General features: G+C 38.5%; 1 protein-coding gene across 7 annotated transcripts in view; it reads left to right on the plus strand.

Annotated features, from left to right (window-relative positions):
• The window catches only part of LOC131234800 (serine/threonine-protein kinase STY46-like), a 57,000-nt gene that overhangs the window by 13,169 nt on the left and 22,668 nt on the right, over nucleotides 1–21,163 (plus strand). For all 7 annotated transcript variants that reach the window (XM_058231767.1, XM_058231763.1, XM_058231766.1 and 4 more), the window contains 5 exons: nucleotides 7,141–7,213; nucleotides 7,605–7,715; nucleotides 10,388–10,438; nucleotides 19,718–19,857; nucleotides 19,974–20,081. In XM_058231767.1, coding sequence (XP_058087750.1) covers nucleotides 7,141–7,213; nucleotides 7,605–7,715; nucleotides 10,388–10,438; nucleotides 19,718–19,857; nucleotides 19,974–20,081 — 483 coding nt within the window. The remainder of the gene's footprint in view (nucleotides 1–7,140; nucleotides 7,214–7,604; nucleotides 7,716–10,387; nucleotides 10,439–19,717; nucleotides 19,858–19,973; nucleotides 20,082–21,163) is intronic.

Consider the following 21,163-nt stretch of genomic DNA (forward strand, 5'->3'; position numbering starts at 1 on the left):
GAGGAAAACAGAGCTACAAACATGCTATGCTCTCAACAATAGAGTAGATAGTGAAGGAAACAAAAAACGAGACAGGGCCACAAAACTGAAAGGCAACAACTCAGTGGATCAGCAGGTGATTCATGTTTTCTTCACTATTGCAGTACATACACCAGGAAATTTGGTATTGCCATCCCTATGGCTCCTGAGGTGGTCAATGGTTAAAATCTTATCAAGGCACACAGTCCACACGAAAGCTCTGACTATCATTGGGACAATGGTGTGCCATACTTTCAAAAAAGGTGGGAAATTTGACTTATCATCTCCAACCAGGAAGTTAGAAAGCGAGTTAACCAAGAAGCACCAATCCATTTCCATAGTCTACACTCTCCTATCCGGGTCCCTACAGGGAATGTAGATGCCCTTCAAAATCGGAGGAGGATACTAAAAAATTTTGTTGCCTAAATGTTGGAACCCGTGCATGATAATGGACCCTTTGTTAACAGCAGCCAAGTATAGGCTTCAAACATATCACAAAGAGGAGAACTAGTGCATCTAGTGTCTTCCTAGAAGCAGACCTTTGAGCCATCCCCAAGTTGGAATGTGGAAGTGCTGCCACATAAAAATTGTGCCAATATCACCTCTCCGAATGGGGGAACTGAATCTTGTGGGGGCTGCCACCACATTCCCAACCGTTCTCAGTCATGCCATATTTCTCAACCAATATTGATCTCAGGAGTGAGGAATCACAGGAACTCAAATTCCACTTCCATTCTCCTAATAGTGGTGCGAACATCCCTGAGCCCCAAATTACCTCTCTTAATCTGTCCACACACCTCATTCCATGACACCAAGTGAAATTTATGAGCCTCATCAGAGTCATTTGACAAGAATCTCCTTTGAATGGACTCGATCTTATTGGCTACTTTGATCGGGTACCTGAAGTACAAGGGTAGGTAGACTGGAAGGCTAGCTAGTGCAGACTTAAGAGCATAATCTTTCTTCCCAGCAATAAAAGCGTGCCCTTCCTCATAGCTAGGTGCTCTGTAAACTTCTTGATCATTGCATCCTATTCCTCCAGGGCAGCTCTTTTTTGGGGTCAGTGGGATGCCTAGTTGTTTAACCAGAAAATCTGATAAATGGATGCACCCAATTTACACAGCGACAGACCGCACAGAACTGCCATCTAATTGACATTTGTGACACTGATTTTATGGACATCAACATTCAACCCCAAAATGATTTCGAAATGAAACAAGATGTTTCTAAACAATTATGCCGACCTAACCAACCCATCACCAGATAGCATTGTGTTGTCTGCATACTGAACAGGGATCACTCCAACCTGACCTTCCCCCCATCATCATTCCTCTGATATGATTGCAGTTGACAACATTCCCGATGAACTTCAATAATGATTGAATTATGATAGAAAATATCAGGGGAGAAAATGGATTGCTCTCCTTGATACTTGCTTTTGAAGTAACCCTTGGGGGTCTGATTGAGGAGGATAGAAAACTAAGAAGATGAAATGCAGGCCTTGATCAAGCACTGCTGCATGCTGCCAAAGCCACACACCCCAAGGGGTAGATTGGAACTTCTTGTTGACACAGCCGTATGCCTTCTCCACGTTGACATTAACTAGAAACCCTTTTAACCCCTTTGGAGTATTCATCAATAAGTTCAGAAGCAACCAAAGGCCCATTGGATATAGATCTGCCCGGCACAGACACTTTGGGCCTACCGAATAATAGAAACTAGCAACCTTATTCAATCTACCAGTCAATACTTCAGCGATGTTTTGTGATAAGAACTGCCAATAGGCTTATAAATCTGTATTTTGAAATAGATTCAACCATATCCTTCTTTGTGATGGGAGAAATGAATGAGATTCATTTATATACAGACTTCCACTTTGTCATGAGATTCCTTAAACACCTCCAATAAATCTACCTGCATTTTTTTCAAAAATACTAGAGGAGAACCATCTGGACCAGGGCATGATCACCATTAGAATAAAAAATTGCTGCTTCCAGTTCCACTTACATTGTAGAATAACCAGCCTCCATCTTGGATGACTGCTCTGATGATATGGTATTAAAGAGAACACCTCTGAGCATAGGTCTTTACGGAAATTCCTCAGAAAATGTTGTCAGAAAGTGATTAACAAAGTGGTGGTAAATCTCTTACTTTGTGTCGCTGGCAGAAGAAATGAAGGGGATTCTTCTATTGGTACTTGCAACCTTATGGAAATATGCTGTATTGCAACTACCCTCCTTTATACATTCATCACGAGCTTTTCATCTCCAAAACACATCCTCTCCGTTGGACACTGAGAAGGGACTCAACTCAATCCTCTTGGCTGCATCACATGGAGATAGCATTCATGATCCCTCCTTAACACATTCAAGAGTTTCTTGCTCTTGAGTGAGAGTTGCTTTTGCCACTCCTAGATCACCAAACATGGTTTTGTTCCAATCTCTCAGCTTCTTTTTCGATAGTGCAACTTAGAAGTTAGAACAAAAACAAACACCGGCAATCACTGCAACACGGAATAAGAGCCACCAATCTTTCACTGTGGGCACAAACTCGGAGTGGTCCAGCCACATCTCCTTGAACTGAAAGGGTCTAGGACCCATAACTCAAGCTTTACGAAATGCAAATGGGTTTGGGGTTGACGCTACGAGGAAAAGCTTGTTGGTTGACTCCAAAAAAATATCCTTCCATGACATAGATGCGAGGAATCTATTGGACCAAGTGTGTTTTTCCCCGGGAGAGGGAGATATCAACAAAGTCATAAAGCACTTCATGCTTGTTATAATCCTTAAACCCCCACGCTTCTTGTGATTGAATCTGATGACATTGAGTCCCTATTGAGGCATCATTAGACATTTCGATGGCCTAGATTATTGCTTAGCTTGTCCCAACATTTAGATGAAGCCTTCAATTGTTAGGGCTGTACACCGCAGAAAGACCCCACTGCATCACACCACCATTGGCTAGAACAGAATGGGAAGTGCCTAGCATATAGAAGATGACGCGGCACACTTCAGGGATTTAGAATTCCTAACGACCATGATACCACTAGATCTACCAAATGCATCTTACACATTCGCAACCAAAATCAGGACCAACCCTGATGTGCCCAACATATGAAATTGGTAGATAATTCTTAGTTTCTTGAAACACAATTTTGTTAGATATCACTAGCCCTTTGATCACAATCCTCATGTATGCAACCCATACCTCTTATATTCCGCTAATTATCATACTCTAACACAGGATTGTTCTCTCCTCTAACCCTCCAATAGACCCTGTTGTGGTCATAATTTGTACTGGACTTTAGGTTTTTGAGCTCCTTGATGCCCTTTGTTTTTTTTTTTTTCATGATAACTTGATCACTGCTGGACTAAAATTCTTCTTACTCTCCATGTGACTGAGGGTCATCCCGAGTGTTCTTCCTTGGACTCTATATTCACAAATCAACTCAACAAACTTCTCTAACTACTTTTGACCCAAGGGGAATCATTCGAGGATCTTCCCCCCATAAGATGAAGCAACATGGTCGATGACTATAAGTCTGTAACAAGCGCGGTCTCTGCCACCCAAAGCTACATATACATAATCATCAAACGACACCTCCCCTTCTACAACTGACACTTTCCACCCTGTAGCAGTCATAAATTTTTTTGTCTAAAAAAAATCCAAAATTTTTTCCATTAAATTCAAAAAATTCTAAATTTTCCAAATATGCATTCATTTATAATTTTGAACGTGTTTATGGGGGTTTAATGGTCCACTCTTTGGTGTGAGAGCTGTATCGGGTGGTTTAATGAATTTATGAACTTGATAGCCTGTAATTGACTACAAAATTCATAGATTTAATTTTCTAACTATCTAATACCAATGATAAATATATTAGAATGAATTTAATATCAAAATATTTGTGTTTGCTAATTTTTTAAAATTGATCGAAAATAGTCCAAAAAAAAAAAAAGCAAAAAAAGAAAAAAGAAAATCAGTTGTATAATCTGTAAAATTCACATTCATATGTTCTAATTTGAATAACGCATCATATTCAACTATAACAACATAGATTTAAAAAAATAGAAGGTATAAATACCTATTTTCGAAGATTTTTCAAAAAATGGCGCGTGGAGCTTCGATTCAACAAATATTTGAAATAACTTGTGTTGATAATCAAATTCAAGCTAAGAGTGGTCAAAATTTGTAGTAGAATAGTTTAGAAAAAAATTTGGAAGAGAAAAATGCCAAAAAATGAGAAAAGTTGCAACTTAAAAAGATGAACTAGCCGTTTATGGTCGTCACGCCCTGACCGTTACGAGGTAGTAACGGTCGTCATGGGGTGTAACGGCTGATCCTAGCAAAAAACCGTGGGGTCATCGTTTCGACCCCCATATCTCGTAACGGACTCGGCCATTACCATAACGTATCAGCCGTTATGACCGATATGTAACCAATGTGGTACACCTTGATGACAAGTGATCATTGCACCATTTGATGCTTCCATAACTTTGTTAGCCCGTCTCAGCTACTACCTTGGACATCGCTAGTCCTGAAAGCATTGGATCTAATGGGCGCTGTGCCTTGATTGGCTGAGAGTCGAAGTCAAAACAAGTATTCGGGATTGGAAGAGACCACCATTCAAGTGGCCATGGCTAGGGCACCTGGGCAATTAACAGAGACCATATTGATATTTTGTGGTGCTTGGACATACTGCAAATCGAAACAGGGCATATGAAATCAGAATGGGAATAGGAAGGAGTGTGGAAGAAACTGGTTGGTTGTGGGGCTAAGGGGAGATTTTGAGTTTATCGCCCCTAGTTTTACAAGACTTCCATGATGATGATGGCCTCAAACTAGTTCTTTGACATCTTCTCTCAAAATTAGACACATAGCAACCCTTGAAGGCGCTACCTCAGGATCCGTGTAGGGAGAATCAGATATGCCACCATCTACCCTTGACAAGACATCTCCGAACCTTGAAGAGCATGTTGGCATACACTCCCAATGACGTGTGGTTGGGACGACTCTGACCACTCCTTCGAGCTAGGTGGCTAGTCGCAACTATTTTCCACTTGTACCTTGCTAGCCGAACAAATGACAAAACGCCGTGCCCTTGAGCTTCATGCCTCTCCCAATTAAAAGGGGCTAAAGTCCATTGGAAACACTAGCTAAATCACCGACGTGCTTGCTCTTGCTTGAAATGCCACGCTATTGTCTAGTTGAACTATAAACTTGAATTAGGGGCCACCCAATACCACGTCGAAGATCACCCATGCCTCCATGTAGGCCTGACGCACCATTGACACCTTCTCTAACAACTTCAGCCTGCAAATTGCGCAATCGGAGGGCCACTAATCGCCCAGGGAACACCTGATCTAATGGACACGACCCCCTGTGACGATTCTTGGTGGTGGCTCCTCTTCTTTGCACCTCCACCACTCTACTTGAGGGGAGCATGGATTATGGAATTACAAAACAGCCCTCATTGGAAAAGCTGGCTCGTCAAACTCCAAATTCAGAATCTTACCCCAGACGACATCTTCCTTCAGGAGAACCTTTATCCGAGCAAACGATAAGAAGGATCTCTCTGACGTCATACTGTCAATCTCCAGCACCTTCCCAAAGTGAGAACCTAGTTTAACGAAGGCCGAATCGGTCCAAGCGTGTGCTGGAAACCCAAAAAAAAAAAAAAAACCCGGATCCAAGCCCCTTCATTGCAAACCACATTAGAATGGCACCATTTTTCTCTACCTTGGACATAGATGAAGCATTCTGTAATTGAAGATTGCTTTGGAGCTAACATCTCCTCTATTGACCAAAAAGCGCAGCCGGCAAGTGTTTAGATTTTATCGGCACCTTCTGAAAATCTTTCCCCTCACTTCTCTCCCTTTGAAAAGCTCTCCCCCATCCCTCGGGATGTGAATTTCCTATTACCTTGCTCAAGAGAGCCTGCAGAAGCTCTTGGGGTCCACTGTGACGTCCGTGTAAAATCCACTCAGTCCATCTGTTTTACCAGGTCATGTTAAGACATCAGCCCAAAATGAGGCAGATCAACTGGGCCACACCATAAAAAAACAATGGGATTGAACACTCACAATTGAAAACTTCTTGGGGGCCACAAGTTTTGGATCAGGCTGGTATTTGGGTCTTCCATTAATCCTGTTGGGATAACCTTGTGAACAGGTTGGATGGCATAAAAACATCAGTGGTCTGCTGGAAGGCTTCAATGGTGGGGGTTTCCATTCCCACTATATCATAAGGTGTGGCCCACTTCAGTTTTGGAACAGTCATTTTTGGGGCTGTATACTAAAATGAACTGGCGACACTGATGGATATTGTGGATGTGACATGAACATTGCAGTGGGGCTCATAGAGCTTCTGCCTTCAGTGTATGGGGTTAGAGGAAATTCCCATTGTTTTCTCTCCAATCTCTCCGTGATTTCTCTCTCCCTTCCTCTCTTTCATACACCCTGGGCATCATAACAGCTGTTTGGGGCAACAATTATTTTAGTATCAAAATGTGCACAAACAATGCAGTAGTTGATGTGATTCGTTCAAGTTACCTACCGATCTAGAGGCAGCAGACCTAGTTCTGTTGCATAATAAACATGTGTCAGAAAGAATGTGCGAATTACTAATCTACCCCTGAGTGATACCTAGGAAATGAGAAAAATATGAGATTTATGGTCTACGACGTAAGTATTATGGTGCTCTTATTTGTATCGCATAAAATTCAACACTTCGATGGTTGAATGTCTCATGCCCTGTTCACTGGGCTATCTCCTAGGTGCAGATTGTCAGCCCTTATGTCTATTTTGGGCGTTTGATGAGCTTGTGCTGTTTCATTTGTGTGATGATGGTCTTGTTTACAAAGTCTAATATACATCAGGCATATTGACTGGTTTTGGTGAAAGTGGATAGTAATTTGCATTTTGTACTTCTTCCAGGTTTTATATGTAAAAAAGAACATGGCCTGGTGCAGTTTCATGTATTTCTGTTTTAATCCATCATGACTTACACATCTTCCATAATTTATGTTCTTATGAACAAATTCTCTAGCAAGATCATATTATGTGTGTAGTTCCATGCATGGATACCAGTAAATAAATAATTTACAGAAAACTAATGATGCAGGCAGGACGTGTCACATGTTCCAGTACATGAAATTATATTTTCTTCCATTGACAAGCCCAAGCTTCTTAGTCAGGTAGGTGGAAAAAGATTTTCACACCTTTTTTCAATTTCAGTTAACAGATTTCCTCACTAAATGGTGTTGTTCTTCGAATTTTCTGCGTTAAAGCAAATACTAACAGTATTACTTTGAAAATGGGAGAATACTATGCACTTTCAATTAACAAGCCCTGTGGACGAATTTCCTATTACTTTCTGCCTTTCCTTCCAGCTTTCCTTGTTTTGATGATTTTCTTTTGCTTATTTGAAATTTCATGGCCCTTTGTATTCTGTCACTCAAGTACTTTCAACATCTCTTGATTATGTTTTAATTCAAATGTGGTCATGTTCTTAATTTCCCAAATATTTTGTTGCTTGATTTTCAAACTTTATATGAAGCTTCTAACAGTGTGACATGGTTTTCCTAGCTCTCTGCTTTGCTTTCTGATATAGGTCTCAACATCCGTGAAGCGCATGTTTTCTCGACAACAGATGGCTACTCTTTGGACGTGTTTGTGGTCGACGGATGGCCTGTTGAGGTGGGTTTCTATATGTAAAATGACATATTCTGACATGTGCTTTGTTTTTCCTTTTTCTTTCTTTCTTGCGAATCAACCACTGCAAAATATTAATAAAAGCAATATTTTTTTTTTTTGTTTATTAGCGCAGTATTTCTGTTCTGCAACTTACATTTTTCTAATCCGATCCTATTTTCTATTTAACAGTGATAGTCAAAACCATAACATTTTTGCTTGTAATTGTTACGGATTAAATCATCTAAGACTCTAGTTGGATAAAGGCATCACCTGATCTAGGGGCCTGACATAGAAATTTAAATTCAACTGCCGGACTGTCTACTTCAGAAAGAAATTCAAATGTTGAACATAAGTTGAAATTTTCACATGGATTGTGTAGCAGTTGTTCATGGTGTATTGTATTTAAACCGGACTGTCTAAACTTAATTCTATTTGATAAATAAGAATGAGCTGCTTGCAGAGACAACTCTCACATTTTTAAATATTGGATTCATAATTAAGGGATTTTAGGCTTTTACTTTTGTTTTTTAATTTTTATCTCATTACACAAGTGAAGGGCATTCTCGCAATTTTTCATTGTAATTGAACAACCAGATTGTACAGCCATTCTTCTAAGTTCTCGTCCTCTTTCTTCTTTTTCCTCCCTTTGTTTTCTCCTTTTATTTCCAACTCAGTGACCAACTGGGAGGCACCATCTAGAATATAAGAGTGCATCCTGTTCATTGTTTGTGCCAGTTTACGTACTAGGTATTTAATAACAGTCACAGTGGCTGTTATGGCCACTGTTGTTACCCCGTAACAGCAATTACTGTCAGTTTTTAACTGTAGTGGCCCTGTAACTGGCCATTATGGGGCTGTAACAGACTGCTTCGGTGACATAAAAACCGTTACGGGCCGTTTTTTCTGTAACGGCCATTATGGCCCTGTAATGTTAACAGTGGGCGTAGAGGTATCCACCATTACGATTACGTAATGGCCGCTACGTAACCGTAACTGTTTTTGGAGACCATGCTTGAAATCTTTGGAACATGCGAAGTAAATGAAAGTATGAAACTGATTTAGTTCTCTTGCATTCCTGCTTTCCTGTTTTGGAACCCTGGTTTGTGGATTGTATGATGCCTGATGACAAGAAACTAATTGTTTTATCCATTATTATTATTATTTTTTTTTAAAAAATGCTGTTTAGTTAAAAAGAAAAGTAAAGACTGCTAGAAACATTTATGGATTCTTTTTAATGCGTCCTGGAGATGGAGAATGGCTTATCGTTGGAGGATGATGGCTGGATGAATTTAAAATCCAGAAAGGATTCCAGGATGCAGGCTTCAATATCTGTATTAGAATGCTGATCTCATTGGCATGCAGCCAAATTGAGTCTCTGAAATATGTTTCTTTGCTCCACCATCTTCTTCCAGAGCTTCGTTTTATGGCTCATAAGTTTGATACCCTGGTTGTTGCTGCATTCCATTGTTTGTGTAAACGAGTATAGCAATTGTTCTCCTTCACTCAACATGCTTCTGTCTATAAAATTTTGTTCAAAAGACTCGTTAACCAGACTAATACGATCTTACCAGTATGCTGTATATTGTCTGTTTTTGTATCCTTGCTTGAGCTACCTTTACTTGCCTGAATTCTATGGTATTACATGCCTCCCAATCCTAGGGTCCGACACTTTTGCTTGTTCCCTCCCCTTGCTGAGTTGTCATTCAACAGCCTCCTTTTAGCATTTTTGTATCTTCTGATAAAATGGGTAACCATAAAATTTAACCAGGTAAAATGTATAACACCGGAATTTAACTAAGCTGCCCTTATACAAATGTATAACTAGCATGTGAAAACTCAAGGTTCTCTGTGTCACATGATTTCCTGCAATTGTTGGTTGATCACAACTTCCTATTCTATAAGGAGCATGGTAGTTGTCAGTGATGGCATCTGCGTAATGTTCACGTTATATCTGCTTCATACCTTGTATGAGTGGATGTCTCTTTATGTTGATATTTTCTGTCCTCATAAGTTTCATATGACCTGCTTACTGATTATGATTTGAGTGCTCGCAAAACAGACTTAGATGCGTCAACATGGCAGTATAGATGCTTTCTTCATTTTTTTTATCCCAGGAGAAAGGGAATATGTTAGAAAGCAGCTGTATGCTTGAGGAATTCTTCCCATTTTTCTAAACACTTAGCTTGTTGGTTATCATGACTTCCAATCCTATTAGAAGCATGATTGATGTTCCCTGCCTAATGTTTGCATATGATATGTCTCACAACGTTATGTGAGTGAAATAGTCTCTTTTATCGTGGTATTATCGATCCACATAAGGGCTTCTGCATTTGACCCGCTCGTCCATTGTGAGTTGGATACTCATAAAACAAACTTAGATGCTCTCATTGGCCTTTCTTAGAATGGGCTCAAATGGCCTCTAGAACACTTTAAATGCCTGAGAAATCCTTCCCATTCTCCTAAATACATTTGTACAATTTGGCATGTTATTTGCTTCCTTTCTTTCTCTTTGGATCTGATAGTCAATTTGTTGGCTATTGTTAGTATGGGTGCTGCATGGGTATCTTCAAGAAAAAGTTACTTTACAAATCATTAAGGAGCATTGTAATTCTATTTCATATGACAGGGATCTATGCCGAGCCCAAATGTTGCTGACTTTGCAATGATGTGGTCAGGACACAGATGGTTTACACAAAGCATTGGAGAAAGCAGTTGCTGGAAGTGAGGTGAGTATATTTTTTGTTGATTTTGATGATGATGCAATTTTTATTTATTAATTTAGAATATAGTTATTTGTTAAACTCATCCCCATCTTTGGCATTGGCTTCTTTTTATTAGCATCTTGATAAAAGCTAACTGACCTGTTGCCTGCCTAACATCGACCCTCCTTTGCCCGGTTGTTTAATTTTTCCCTACTTTTGTTGACTAGCTGATTTACAGGCTGAGTTATTGGTCCACTTTTACCTTCAATTTTTGTTCAGTCTTTGTGGGCTTTATGTCATTGAATGTTTGTTATAGCCAGTGTTCGAAGTATCGGTATCGCTACAAGTTTCACTGGCAAGGGATACGGAAACAATATTGATATCGTCGATAATATCGTTGATAACCGGAAATGCGAGGAAACATGGGAAAACAGTGGAATTTTTAATGAAACTTCAGGAGATGTTAAAATGTATATATTTGCATATTTAGAAATAAAAAAATTGCAAAAAGAATGCATACATTACAAGTTTCCATTTAATGAGGCCTTAAAAGTATGTGCTGTTGTAAGAAATCAGTCCAACCATCCCAACCGGCCTATTTAACCATCCAACCTTACGTCCAAACATCCATCGATATTGCAAATATCAACAACACATGATATTTCACCAAGAAATCATCAACGATTGGAAATGAAATGAAAGATTGTGGTCTTAATATAGCGCATGTTGCGATATCGATAATATCAAGATATTATCAATGACAAATTAAACACTACATACAACCATCTGCTCGATAATATCAAGATATTATCGATATTATCAATGACAAATTAAACACTACATACAACCATGTGCCCATGAAAAAAAATTGAAATTAATAAATAAAATTTTGATGATATCAATACGTTGCCGATTTTGTTGAAATATCATCGATACACTTATGATACAAGCATTACCTAGAATTTACATAGTCGAAAATATTGACAATACATTGGCAATATTGATGCATGGGCAATACAAGCGATACCTAGAATTTACATAGTTGAAAATATTGGCGATACAATGCTAATACCTGGAATATCTGATATTACCAGCGTCATCGGTATCGCTACCAGTGTTATCGGTATTGTTGAGCCGGAGATAAAGATAATATCGGAGATAATTCGAACACTGGTTATAGCCCTATTCTCCATAGACATCTTCAGGAGGTTATGCAGTCATTATAATGGCTGTACAAGCTACTGCACTACCATCAAAAACTCAAACATCACGGTTATTGATGATCATTAATTGCTTAGTGGTTAGACATCTATGTTCAATTTCTATGCCAATTATTATAATTTTCCCTTACTGTTGAATTTACAAATCAGTCCTAGATATTTGCATACTCAAAACTGCTAATGATTATGAGAAGAAATCATTTTCTAGTTTCTATTGTTTGCTTGGATCATTATTTGAGTGAGTATGCTAGTATATTTGCAAAAACAAATTCTTTTGTACCATAGTTTATCTCCACTTTCCAATGCTTTATGAAAAGAAATTGAAGTATATGAATTGTTTTCTCTATTGAATGAATGGAATGAGTACAAAATTATGGTATATATAGGCTTCTCGAGTCTAACTTTGAAGATTCCAGAAATCCTTTCAAGCTTATCCAGAGATGCTGGAGTCTACTCAATCCTATCTAAAAGACCTACATAGATTGACATGTAAGGGCTTTAAGGGGAATAGTGATGATATGGGATGTCTTGGATGTCCAAAATGAGGATTAGTGGAAAGGAGAGTTTTTCATTTTAGTGGTTTTTAGAGACTTGGCAACAATGCTAAATGGGCGACAACATCTGTTTATGGCCCCAATAATCTCAGCTTGAGGCAAGACCTTTGGAAGGACTTGGACTATTGTAGAATATGTTCCAGGAGTTCTATAACAAATCTATGAACCAAATAGATGCAGCTAAAGCCACGAAAAAAAAGCCCCACTTAGATGATAATACGCCATAGAAATTGGAAAGGACTTGTTTCTTGATTTTTCTTTAGATATGGAAAAACACCACCATAGACTCGCAAAAAATCTTCAAAAAATCACCATTAATTCCTAAAATTGAGATATCTTAAGATACGTAGTTTCTTTTTCCCCATCAAGGGGACCATCTTTGTTCGGAGCTACACTAGCTGCATGTCATGATGATGGCAACAGTGGTCCTACGCAATCTTCACCTCGATCAGTAGCTCAACTTGCTCGATACCATATAGAAAAGAAAAAGGAGGAAAAGAGAAGAAGGAAAGAAAGGAGAGAGAAGAAAGGGAAGAGAGATGTATTAAGGCTAAAATTACTTATCTTTCAAATTGTTAATATACCTGATAAATAAGAAGGGAGTCCAATATGGTACTTTGCCTGACTAAACAAGGACTGCAAGACTATAGAAGAACAAATTCTACATTTTTTTTTTGATGACACAGGGTGTCCCCACCTCTTTTTTGAAGTGAGCCTAATCCCTGCGGATACACGCAATCGCCCACAATCACGTGTATCGGGTAAAGCCAAGGAGGGGAATCGAACCCTCACCTATAGGGAGCAAACCTACGGTGAAGGCCATTCGAGGTTGCTAACAAATGGCATCTCCTGTGGGTTCTTGTACTTGATTTGGGGTTTGGTGCTGAAACAATTTCATATGGTCTGGTCCATGCCGCATTAAATTCATTAGTTATTTGATGCGTGGAAAATTAGTTAGGAAAAATCTATGGTACATGAGGTTGGTGGCAACCCTTTGGGAAAATTTGGTAGGAATGAAACTATCGCATCTTCAATTGAATTTCCTTGACGGCTACAAATAGCTCAACTAGAGTCAAACGTCTTGCTTTAGGGTGGAAATGGCAGGATACTCCCCCCATATTGTATTTGGGGATGTTTCTCCCCGTTTCTTTGTTTTTGCTGGGATGTATAGGGCCTTCCATCCTTTTCTCCCAAGGTGTTCCGTATCCGTTACGGTATGGCCATAAAGGCTGATACATATAGGTAACGGGGCGGTTTGTCTTTTGGGATCGTATCAACCGTTATGGGGCATAACGGGCATTACCCCCGTAAAAACAACCACTTCTTTTTTTCTATTTAAATCCATTTTTTCAAATTTTCACTTTTCTCATTCCAAAAACTTTCCTAGATTATTCTACAGCAGATTTCTGGCACTCTTACTTTAGTTTTTAGGATAAAAACCATAGATTGAAGCGATTTGGGCGAATAGAAGCTCCGAGGGCCTTTTTTTTCTTTCAAAAAATCGAAAAAAGCGGTATTTATACTATCTTTTTTTTTTTTTCCAATTTCTAGTTCTAATGCTTGATCATGATGTGTAAATATTAGAGATACATAATCGTGTTCATAAATTCACCAGACAACCAAATGCAACACTCTTACCAAAGAGTGGACCATTACACTACTATAAACATGTTTTAAAAAAAGAATACATATTTGGAATATTTACATTATTCTGGATTTTCGAAATAAATTTTTTGAGCAATTTTTTTTCAACCGTTATAGGGGTTGTAACGGTTGTTACGCCCATGCATCGATAATGGTGGTGGCCGTTATGACCACTGTTACCGATACAGAATATCTTGTTTTCTCCTTTTAATGAAAGTTGCTTTATTGCAGATAGAAAATGGGTATCTACTCTTTTTTTTTTGGGGGGGGGGGAGGGGGAGGGGGAGGGGGATTTTGATGTTAGATTTTCATAAGAAAAGTTTGGCTGTAGCAGTACTATGAGAAGCATGAAGAAGTCTTTTGATTGGATCTTAAGGAACTCTCTCATTGATTAACTGCTTATAGGAGAGTCTTATATGTGGTCTAATAATTAAGCTAATCTAGTAATGTCAAGGATCACCAGATTCCTCATTTTAGGGGATTGAAAAGAATTTTATTCAGAAGTGTTGCAAGTTGCGGGCCCCTGTTTAGGCTTGGGCCATTGCTTGTTAACTCTTTTGTCTGATATGGTTCTTTGGGGACTCATTCCCTTCCGATTTGAATAATGTTCCTGGAAGAGAGATTTGATAAAAAATTAGAGAAATGGTGGAATGAAATCAAAGTGGATCGAAGCAAAGATCAGAAACTATCGCCCAAACTTGGACTCCTTGATGCAAAACTCAAAGAATGGAAGATCAGAAACTTCCGATTTTGATGTCAGATTTTCATGAGAAAAGTTTGGCTGTAGCAGTGTACTATGAGAAGCATGAAGAAGTCTTCTGATTGGATCTCAAGGAACTCTCTCATTGATCTACTGCTTATAGGAGAGTCTTATATGTGGTCTAACAATTAAGCTAATCTAGTAATGTCAAGGATCACTAGATTCCTCATTTTAGGGGATTGAAAAGAATTTTATTCAGAAGTGCTGCAAGTTGCGGGCCCCTGTTCAGGCTTGGACCATTGCTTGATAACTCTTTCATCTGATATGGTTCTTTGGGGACTCATTCCCTTCCGATTTGAATAATGTTCTTGGAAGAGAGATTTGATAAAAAATTAGAGAAATGGTGGAATGAAATCAAAGTGGATCGAAGCAAAGATCAGCAACTATCGCCCCAACTTGGACTCCTTGATGCAAAACTCAAAGAATGGAAGATGAAGAATCATTTTTGGGAGGTGGAGACTCCTTTATTGAAAACTCAAACGGAACATGAATCACTACGGAAAGGTGGAAGCAATGATTGCTAAAATTCTTGGAGATTTACAAATGGGAATGATGTCTGATAGCAATCCATCTTGTAAAAAGTGGACTCTAGACAGAACATAAGCAAAATGTGAAGGAAGAAATTTTGTGGAGACAAGTTTAGAGCTCCTTCACTTAAAAGATGGGGGCAAACACTAAATTTTCTCCAGATGGCTAACTGCTGGAAGATGGGTGAACATGATTAAATAATTGGAGGGAACGGCATGACATTGGATAAACCTAATGATAGATGTGATGGTGATCATGGATTTCTATCAAAAGCTGCACAGAGAGAGGATTGTAGAAGACCCACTTCTTAATATTGAATTTGATTGTATAACCGAAGAAAATGCAGCTTTCTCGGAAAGGCCGATGGAAGTTGAAGAAGTTAAGGCTGGAATCGATCTTTGGGTCAAGACAAGGCACTTGGACCAGATGGGTACCCTTTGGCATTTTTCAAGACATTATGGGAGGAACTTAGAGATGATTTGATGGGATTTATAAATGTCTTCTACCATAGGGGTTTTATTTTGAAAGAGATGGGAGCTTTCTTTTATCGCCCTTATTTCGAAGAAGAGGGTGCCATTACCACCGCATGCCAGACTGTATTTGGGTACATGCTATGCAGAGTTGACTTAGAGAAAGCTTACGATAATGTGGACTTAGATATCAAGATTTCTTATTTTGGTTTGCAGTTGCTACTTTTATTTTATGTGATATGTATCCTCATAAATTGTTAAATATAAAATGCATCTTAAGATGCGTTGAGTTAGTCTTAGGTCTCACAATTAATCTAGAAAAAAAGTGGAAGCAAGATTATGGGTGTCAGTCTTGAGGATTGTGACATAGTAGAGTTGGCAAGGGTGTTGCAATGCTGGTGCCCCTCCAACCACTTATCTCAGTATATGCCGCCATGCATCAGAAAACAATCTAGAAGCTAACAAGAACCAATGGCACATTGGTGCACGACAACTGTCATCCTGGATAATGAAATACCTATCTTGGGGTGTGTGTATAACTCTCGCTAAGGCAACTTTATCTGCTTTACCTACAATTTAGTTGAGGATATTGCCCTTGATAGAGTGGAATGGGCAGAATGAGATTCGTATAACTGACCCAATTTAATCGTTATAAGGCTTGGATGATGATGGTGATTTAGGTGCACCCATTATGTGGTCAATCAGTTGGAAAGGAGAGGACTCAATAGCAGGATTGGAGAATTGGAAATATCATCTATTGGCTCATGAAGTCTGGACTGCCTTTCTCGCGCTCTTTCACATCTCTTAGATTATGCCGAGTTCGATCGAAATCTCCTTTTGGCTTGGCATGGAAGGAGTTTCAGGAAGGAAAAGACCGCAATATGGCGCCTCACCCTCATGGTGACTCTCTGGGCCGTGTGGCTGGAAAGGAATTGGAGAACTATCGTAGAAAGGAAGTAGAGAGGAGTTTTTTTATTATAAAAAATTTAAATCAAGAAAAGAGAGGAAGAGAAAAAAGAAGAAGGAAGAGATGAAAAGGTTGGTGTCTAACATTTTTTCTAGAAGTACCATAGTTTATTGAAAGAGAAGCAAAATGAAGATGAGAAATCGATGCCTTAGAAATAAAATTAGCAAGACCAAAAGGAATTGAAAGACTCAAAAGAACAATTGGCAAATTGCTTTAGGATTAAAGCCGAAGCAACCACATTCAATTTGGCTTTCCTGAACACTTCACCAGGAGTGCCGGAGTGATTGCAAAAGCATCTATTATTGCATTTTGGCCAAATGGACCACAAGCCCTTGAGAAGAGAGAGACGCTGTAGAATTTACCCTTTCAGGCCCATGCCTCCCACATGCCACATTAAAAAGGTGTCAATAAAGAGGAATTTATTTGAGAGAAAAATATGAAGACGATTGAAAAGAGATTGAGATTTTGAGCAGAGAGAAAAACATTGGGGAAGCATAACTAATGGAAGAAGATATTTAAGGAAGGGAGTGGATAGAGGAAGAAAACCAACTATGGAATGAGCTTAGTAGGTCATGGGTTCATAGATTGACGAATTGTGAGTGGCAGAGGATGAAGTAGTTTATTTTAGCGGGCCACTCGAGTGAAGAAGAGGGTTGGATTAGAAGATCGCTTTGATACCATGAAAAGAATACAAGTGTGTGAACCCTATCACCAACAAAAGTTATGTAACTATGGATGTAACTTTTTTTTTTTTTTGAAGAAATTTCCTATCATGCAAAAAAGAGTGTCTCCATGGTTCACAACAAAAAATAGTGATAGCCTGGTTTTGCCTATTCCTCTCAATAATCCTGGCCCTCATCTAACGATCACAATGGATTCTCTTAGTTTAACTAATCACGGTAAAGAAATGTTGGTATATGAAAGGAGATAGAAGAGAACTACCCACTGATTCTGTGATTCATCACCATAACCCTTCTGAGAGCTCAGGTACTGATGCATCTAAACAATTGTATTTTGATCTTCCAATTGCATTAAGGAAAGGAGTATGTAGTTGCATAACTTACCATATTACTCGGTTTGTGTCCTATTAGAGATTGTCTCCATTTTACAGGTCCTTTCTTACATCTTTCACCTTTATTGCCATTCCCATAAGGGTTGAAATGACACTTAAACATCCATCATGGAAACTAGCCAAGGAAGAGGAAATGGCAGCCATGGAGAAAAATCAGACGTGGGAGATGACTGTATTACTTGAAGGAAAATGTCCAGTCTGCTGCCAATGGGTATTCTCTGTTAACCATCATTGGGATGGAAGTATTGCTTTCTCACCTTTTTTCTCGCCTGAAAAAGCTATTGAAGGTTTGAAACAATCGTCGAGAGCTTGGTTTGAGAAATTCAGCAATGCTCTTCTTAAATTCGGTGTTTTTTGGTGTTCTGGTTATTCGATCTTTGTTAAACGTCATGGTGAAAAAATGTTTTTTGTAGTATATGCGGATGATATCGTGATATCATGGAGTGTTGAGGACGACATTAAAGACTAAGAGGATCATTTGCGTTGATGTTTTGACATCAAAGATCTCGGTCCATTGAAGTATTTTCTTGGGATTGAAGTTTCTCGGTCAAAAAAAGGAATAGTTCTTTCCCAACTTTAGTATGCTCTTGATCTACTTCAGGAGACGGGCAATCTTAGCTACAAACTATTGATACCCCTCTTGATCCCGGCTGTAAAATCCAGTTGGATGATAGTGAACCTCTTCTAGATCCTCGAGTGTTTTAGAAGATAGTTGGAAAGCTGATATACCTCACAATTACCTGTCTTTGGAGTTATAAGCCAATTCATGCATGCCCCTTGCTCAACCCACGTTCGGGCAACTGAACCATTATTCGCCACATCGAAGGAGTACCAGGGCATGAGATTCTTTACTCAGATGAAGGATACTTATGGGTCACAACTTATTCAGATGCATATTGGGCAGGAAATTCGGATGACAGATGATCAACTTCTGGATATTGTACTTTTATTCGTGTTATTCGTGGAAATCTTATCACTGGGAAAAGTGAAAAGCAGACAATAGTGGCTTGGTCCAAAGCAGAAGCAGAATATTGACAAATGACCCACACTACATTTGAGTTTCTCTAGCTAAAAAGTTGCTGATAGAATTATGATAAGGATCCTATGGAGATGGGGACCATGGGGTGTGTATTCAGAAGGGCTAAAATGTTTGTAACGGGAATGTGTGAAGGTCTTTTGAAGCTGCTTGGTTGTATTCCTTTTTTTGTTTTTTTTTGTGGTAAATTGTATTCTTTCAGGCTTTGGCCTTTTATAATAAAGTCGCTGTCTTACAAAAAGGGAGATGTGGTGTGACAACTATGCCGCAATATATATATATATATATCTCCACAAACCCTATCTTTCATGAGCGAACTATTAGGGGTGAAGATTGCTGCAAAAGAAATCATTACTTCACATATCCGCTCAAAAGAGCAGTTTGCAGATATGTTTACAAAATCTCTCCATAAGGATCAACTGTCTTCTATTACAAGCAAGCTGGGCATGATTGATGCATACACTCGTGCTTGAGGGGAGTGTTGAAGGAGTTCACCTTGTGCATACTCCTTCAGAGTACTATACAGATTTGGGTATCCTTTCTACTCCTCAATGTACCATTCCCGTGTATTTAAATTCATCCTTGTCATGTATTAATTAGGTCTCATCCTGTATATTCTGAAGTTAGAATAGCCTCTCCCTAGAAGTAGTAACCTTCCTGAGGAGTGAAACATGATACAAGAATCTTCTTCATTCAAGCATCCTTTCTTTGTTTTTCTGTTCCTCTGTGAGATTTACATCTCACTTCAATCCTACATAAAAGATACATAGTACAAGAATACCCTCGTAGTATATAGAATTTACATAAAATACACTCATATGAATTACACAACAATTGTTAAACATAAATAACTATTTGGTAGCACTTTATATCTATGGGTTCATGTCTATTGTGTATTCTACTTTTCTTAGAATAGTATGTTGCAAACATTTTTTCTTATTACAACTTGAGTTTGGTTGTAAGAATGTCGATGTTTCTTTTCTGTCTGTCATGATATGATTTTAACATTGTTGATAGCAATGTAATCACCACTGTTCTGTTGAAAAATGCAGGGCTCCTGGTCTGGCTCGTCCCCTTCTCGTTCTGCCATAGAGAAGGCACTCACCATCCAACCAAAACTTGGTGATTGGGAAATTGACAGGAGATTATTGAAGATAGGAGAGAAAATTGCATCAGGATCTTGTGGAGATTTGTGAGTCAGGAACTATAACATGCTATTCCCATTCTTCCTCTTCTTACCTCACCCTACTCTTCTTAGTTTCTGTCAAAACTTAAGATTTATGAATTCCTTGCTTTGTTTTTGTACAGGTATCGTGGAATCTATCTGGGACTTGATGTTGCTGTGAAAGTTCTCAGATCAGAACACTTAAATGAAACTTTAGAGGTCGAATTTGCTCAAGAAGTCACGATTTTAAGGTGAATAGATGCACAACCGTCATAGTATTATTGGCTCATTGTTTCATCTTGTCTTCCTATGGCACATTATGATTTTTGATGTGACACGAGACTGATAGTGGTACTGTTGACATGTAGAATAGTTCTAGGATGTGTTTTAACTAAAGCCTATTATTAGATTCATTATTTGAAATCTTGACAATTTTCTTAAATTCTTGTCCTAATGTATATATGGTATGTGCATACTGTAAGAGTTATAAACATCAACAATTTTGTTGAATTTATCATGCTAGAAAGATTAAAAAACTCCGTTTGATAAAACTACCAATTAATAGAATAGGTGACATGTTTTTGCTAAAAATTCACATCACTAAATTTGAATAGTATGTTATGAATGGGCTACCATAACCAGTGTTCGAAATATCGATATCGCGCAATGTATCTCACCCTTGGGATACAAATACGTATCGGTTATCGCACAGGATATATCGTTTGTATCGCGTAATTTATCGCACTTTTTTGGTAAACATGGGGAAACATTGGGAAAATGGTTGAATTTTTCAATGAAACTTCAGGGATTATTAAAAAAGATCTTAATACACATTTTAAAATCATAAAGTCTCATAAAAGAAGTGCACATAATAGGTTTCCTTTGTATAGGGTCCTAAGCTATGCGTTGTTCGATTGAACTAATACAACTATATTCAGTATCCACCCCGTCCATCCATTTTTCCATATCATTTCAAGATATTATCCAAAAAATAAAGTAGATCCAATAATTAGGTAGACGATACCATAAGAAACAATGGTGATTGACCATTAGTGGGCCATAAAAGTTTTGCACTTAAATACGCTCTTATAGTATTGAATAAACTCTATTGGGCCGATCGTGAATGTACATGGTTTATCCACGTCGTCCATCCATTTGAGCACAAATTTGAAACATATCCAAAGCTCAAATGGACCACACAAAACAGTAGGAATAATGATTTCCACCGTTGAAACCTTCTTAGGACCTACAGTGATGTTTATTTTTCATCTAACCTATTCATAAGATCACAAAGACATGGATGAAGAAAAAGAAAAAATATCAGCTTGATCCA

The sequence above is a fragment of the Magnolia sinica genome, chromosome 19, assembly GCF_029962835.1.
Source record: "Magnolia sinica isolate HGM2019 chromosome 19, MsV1, whole genome shotgun sequence".
NCBI lineage: Eukaryota > Viridiplantae > Streptophyta > Magnoliopsida > Magnoliales > Magnoliaceae > Magnolia > Magnolia sinica.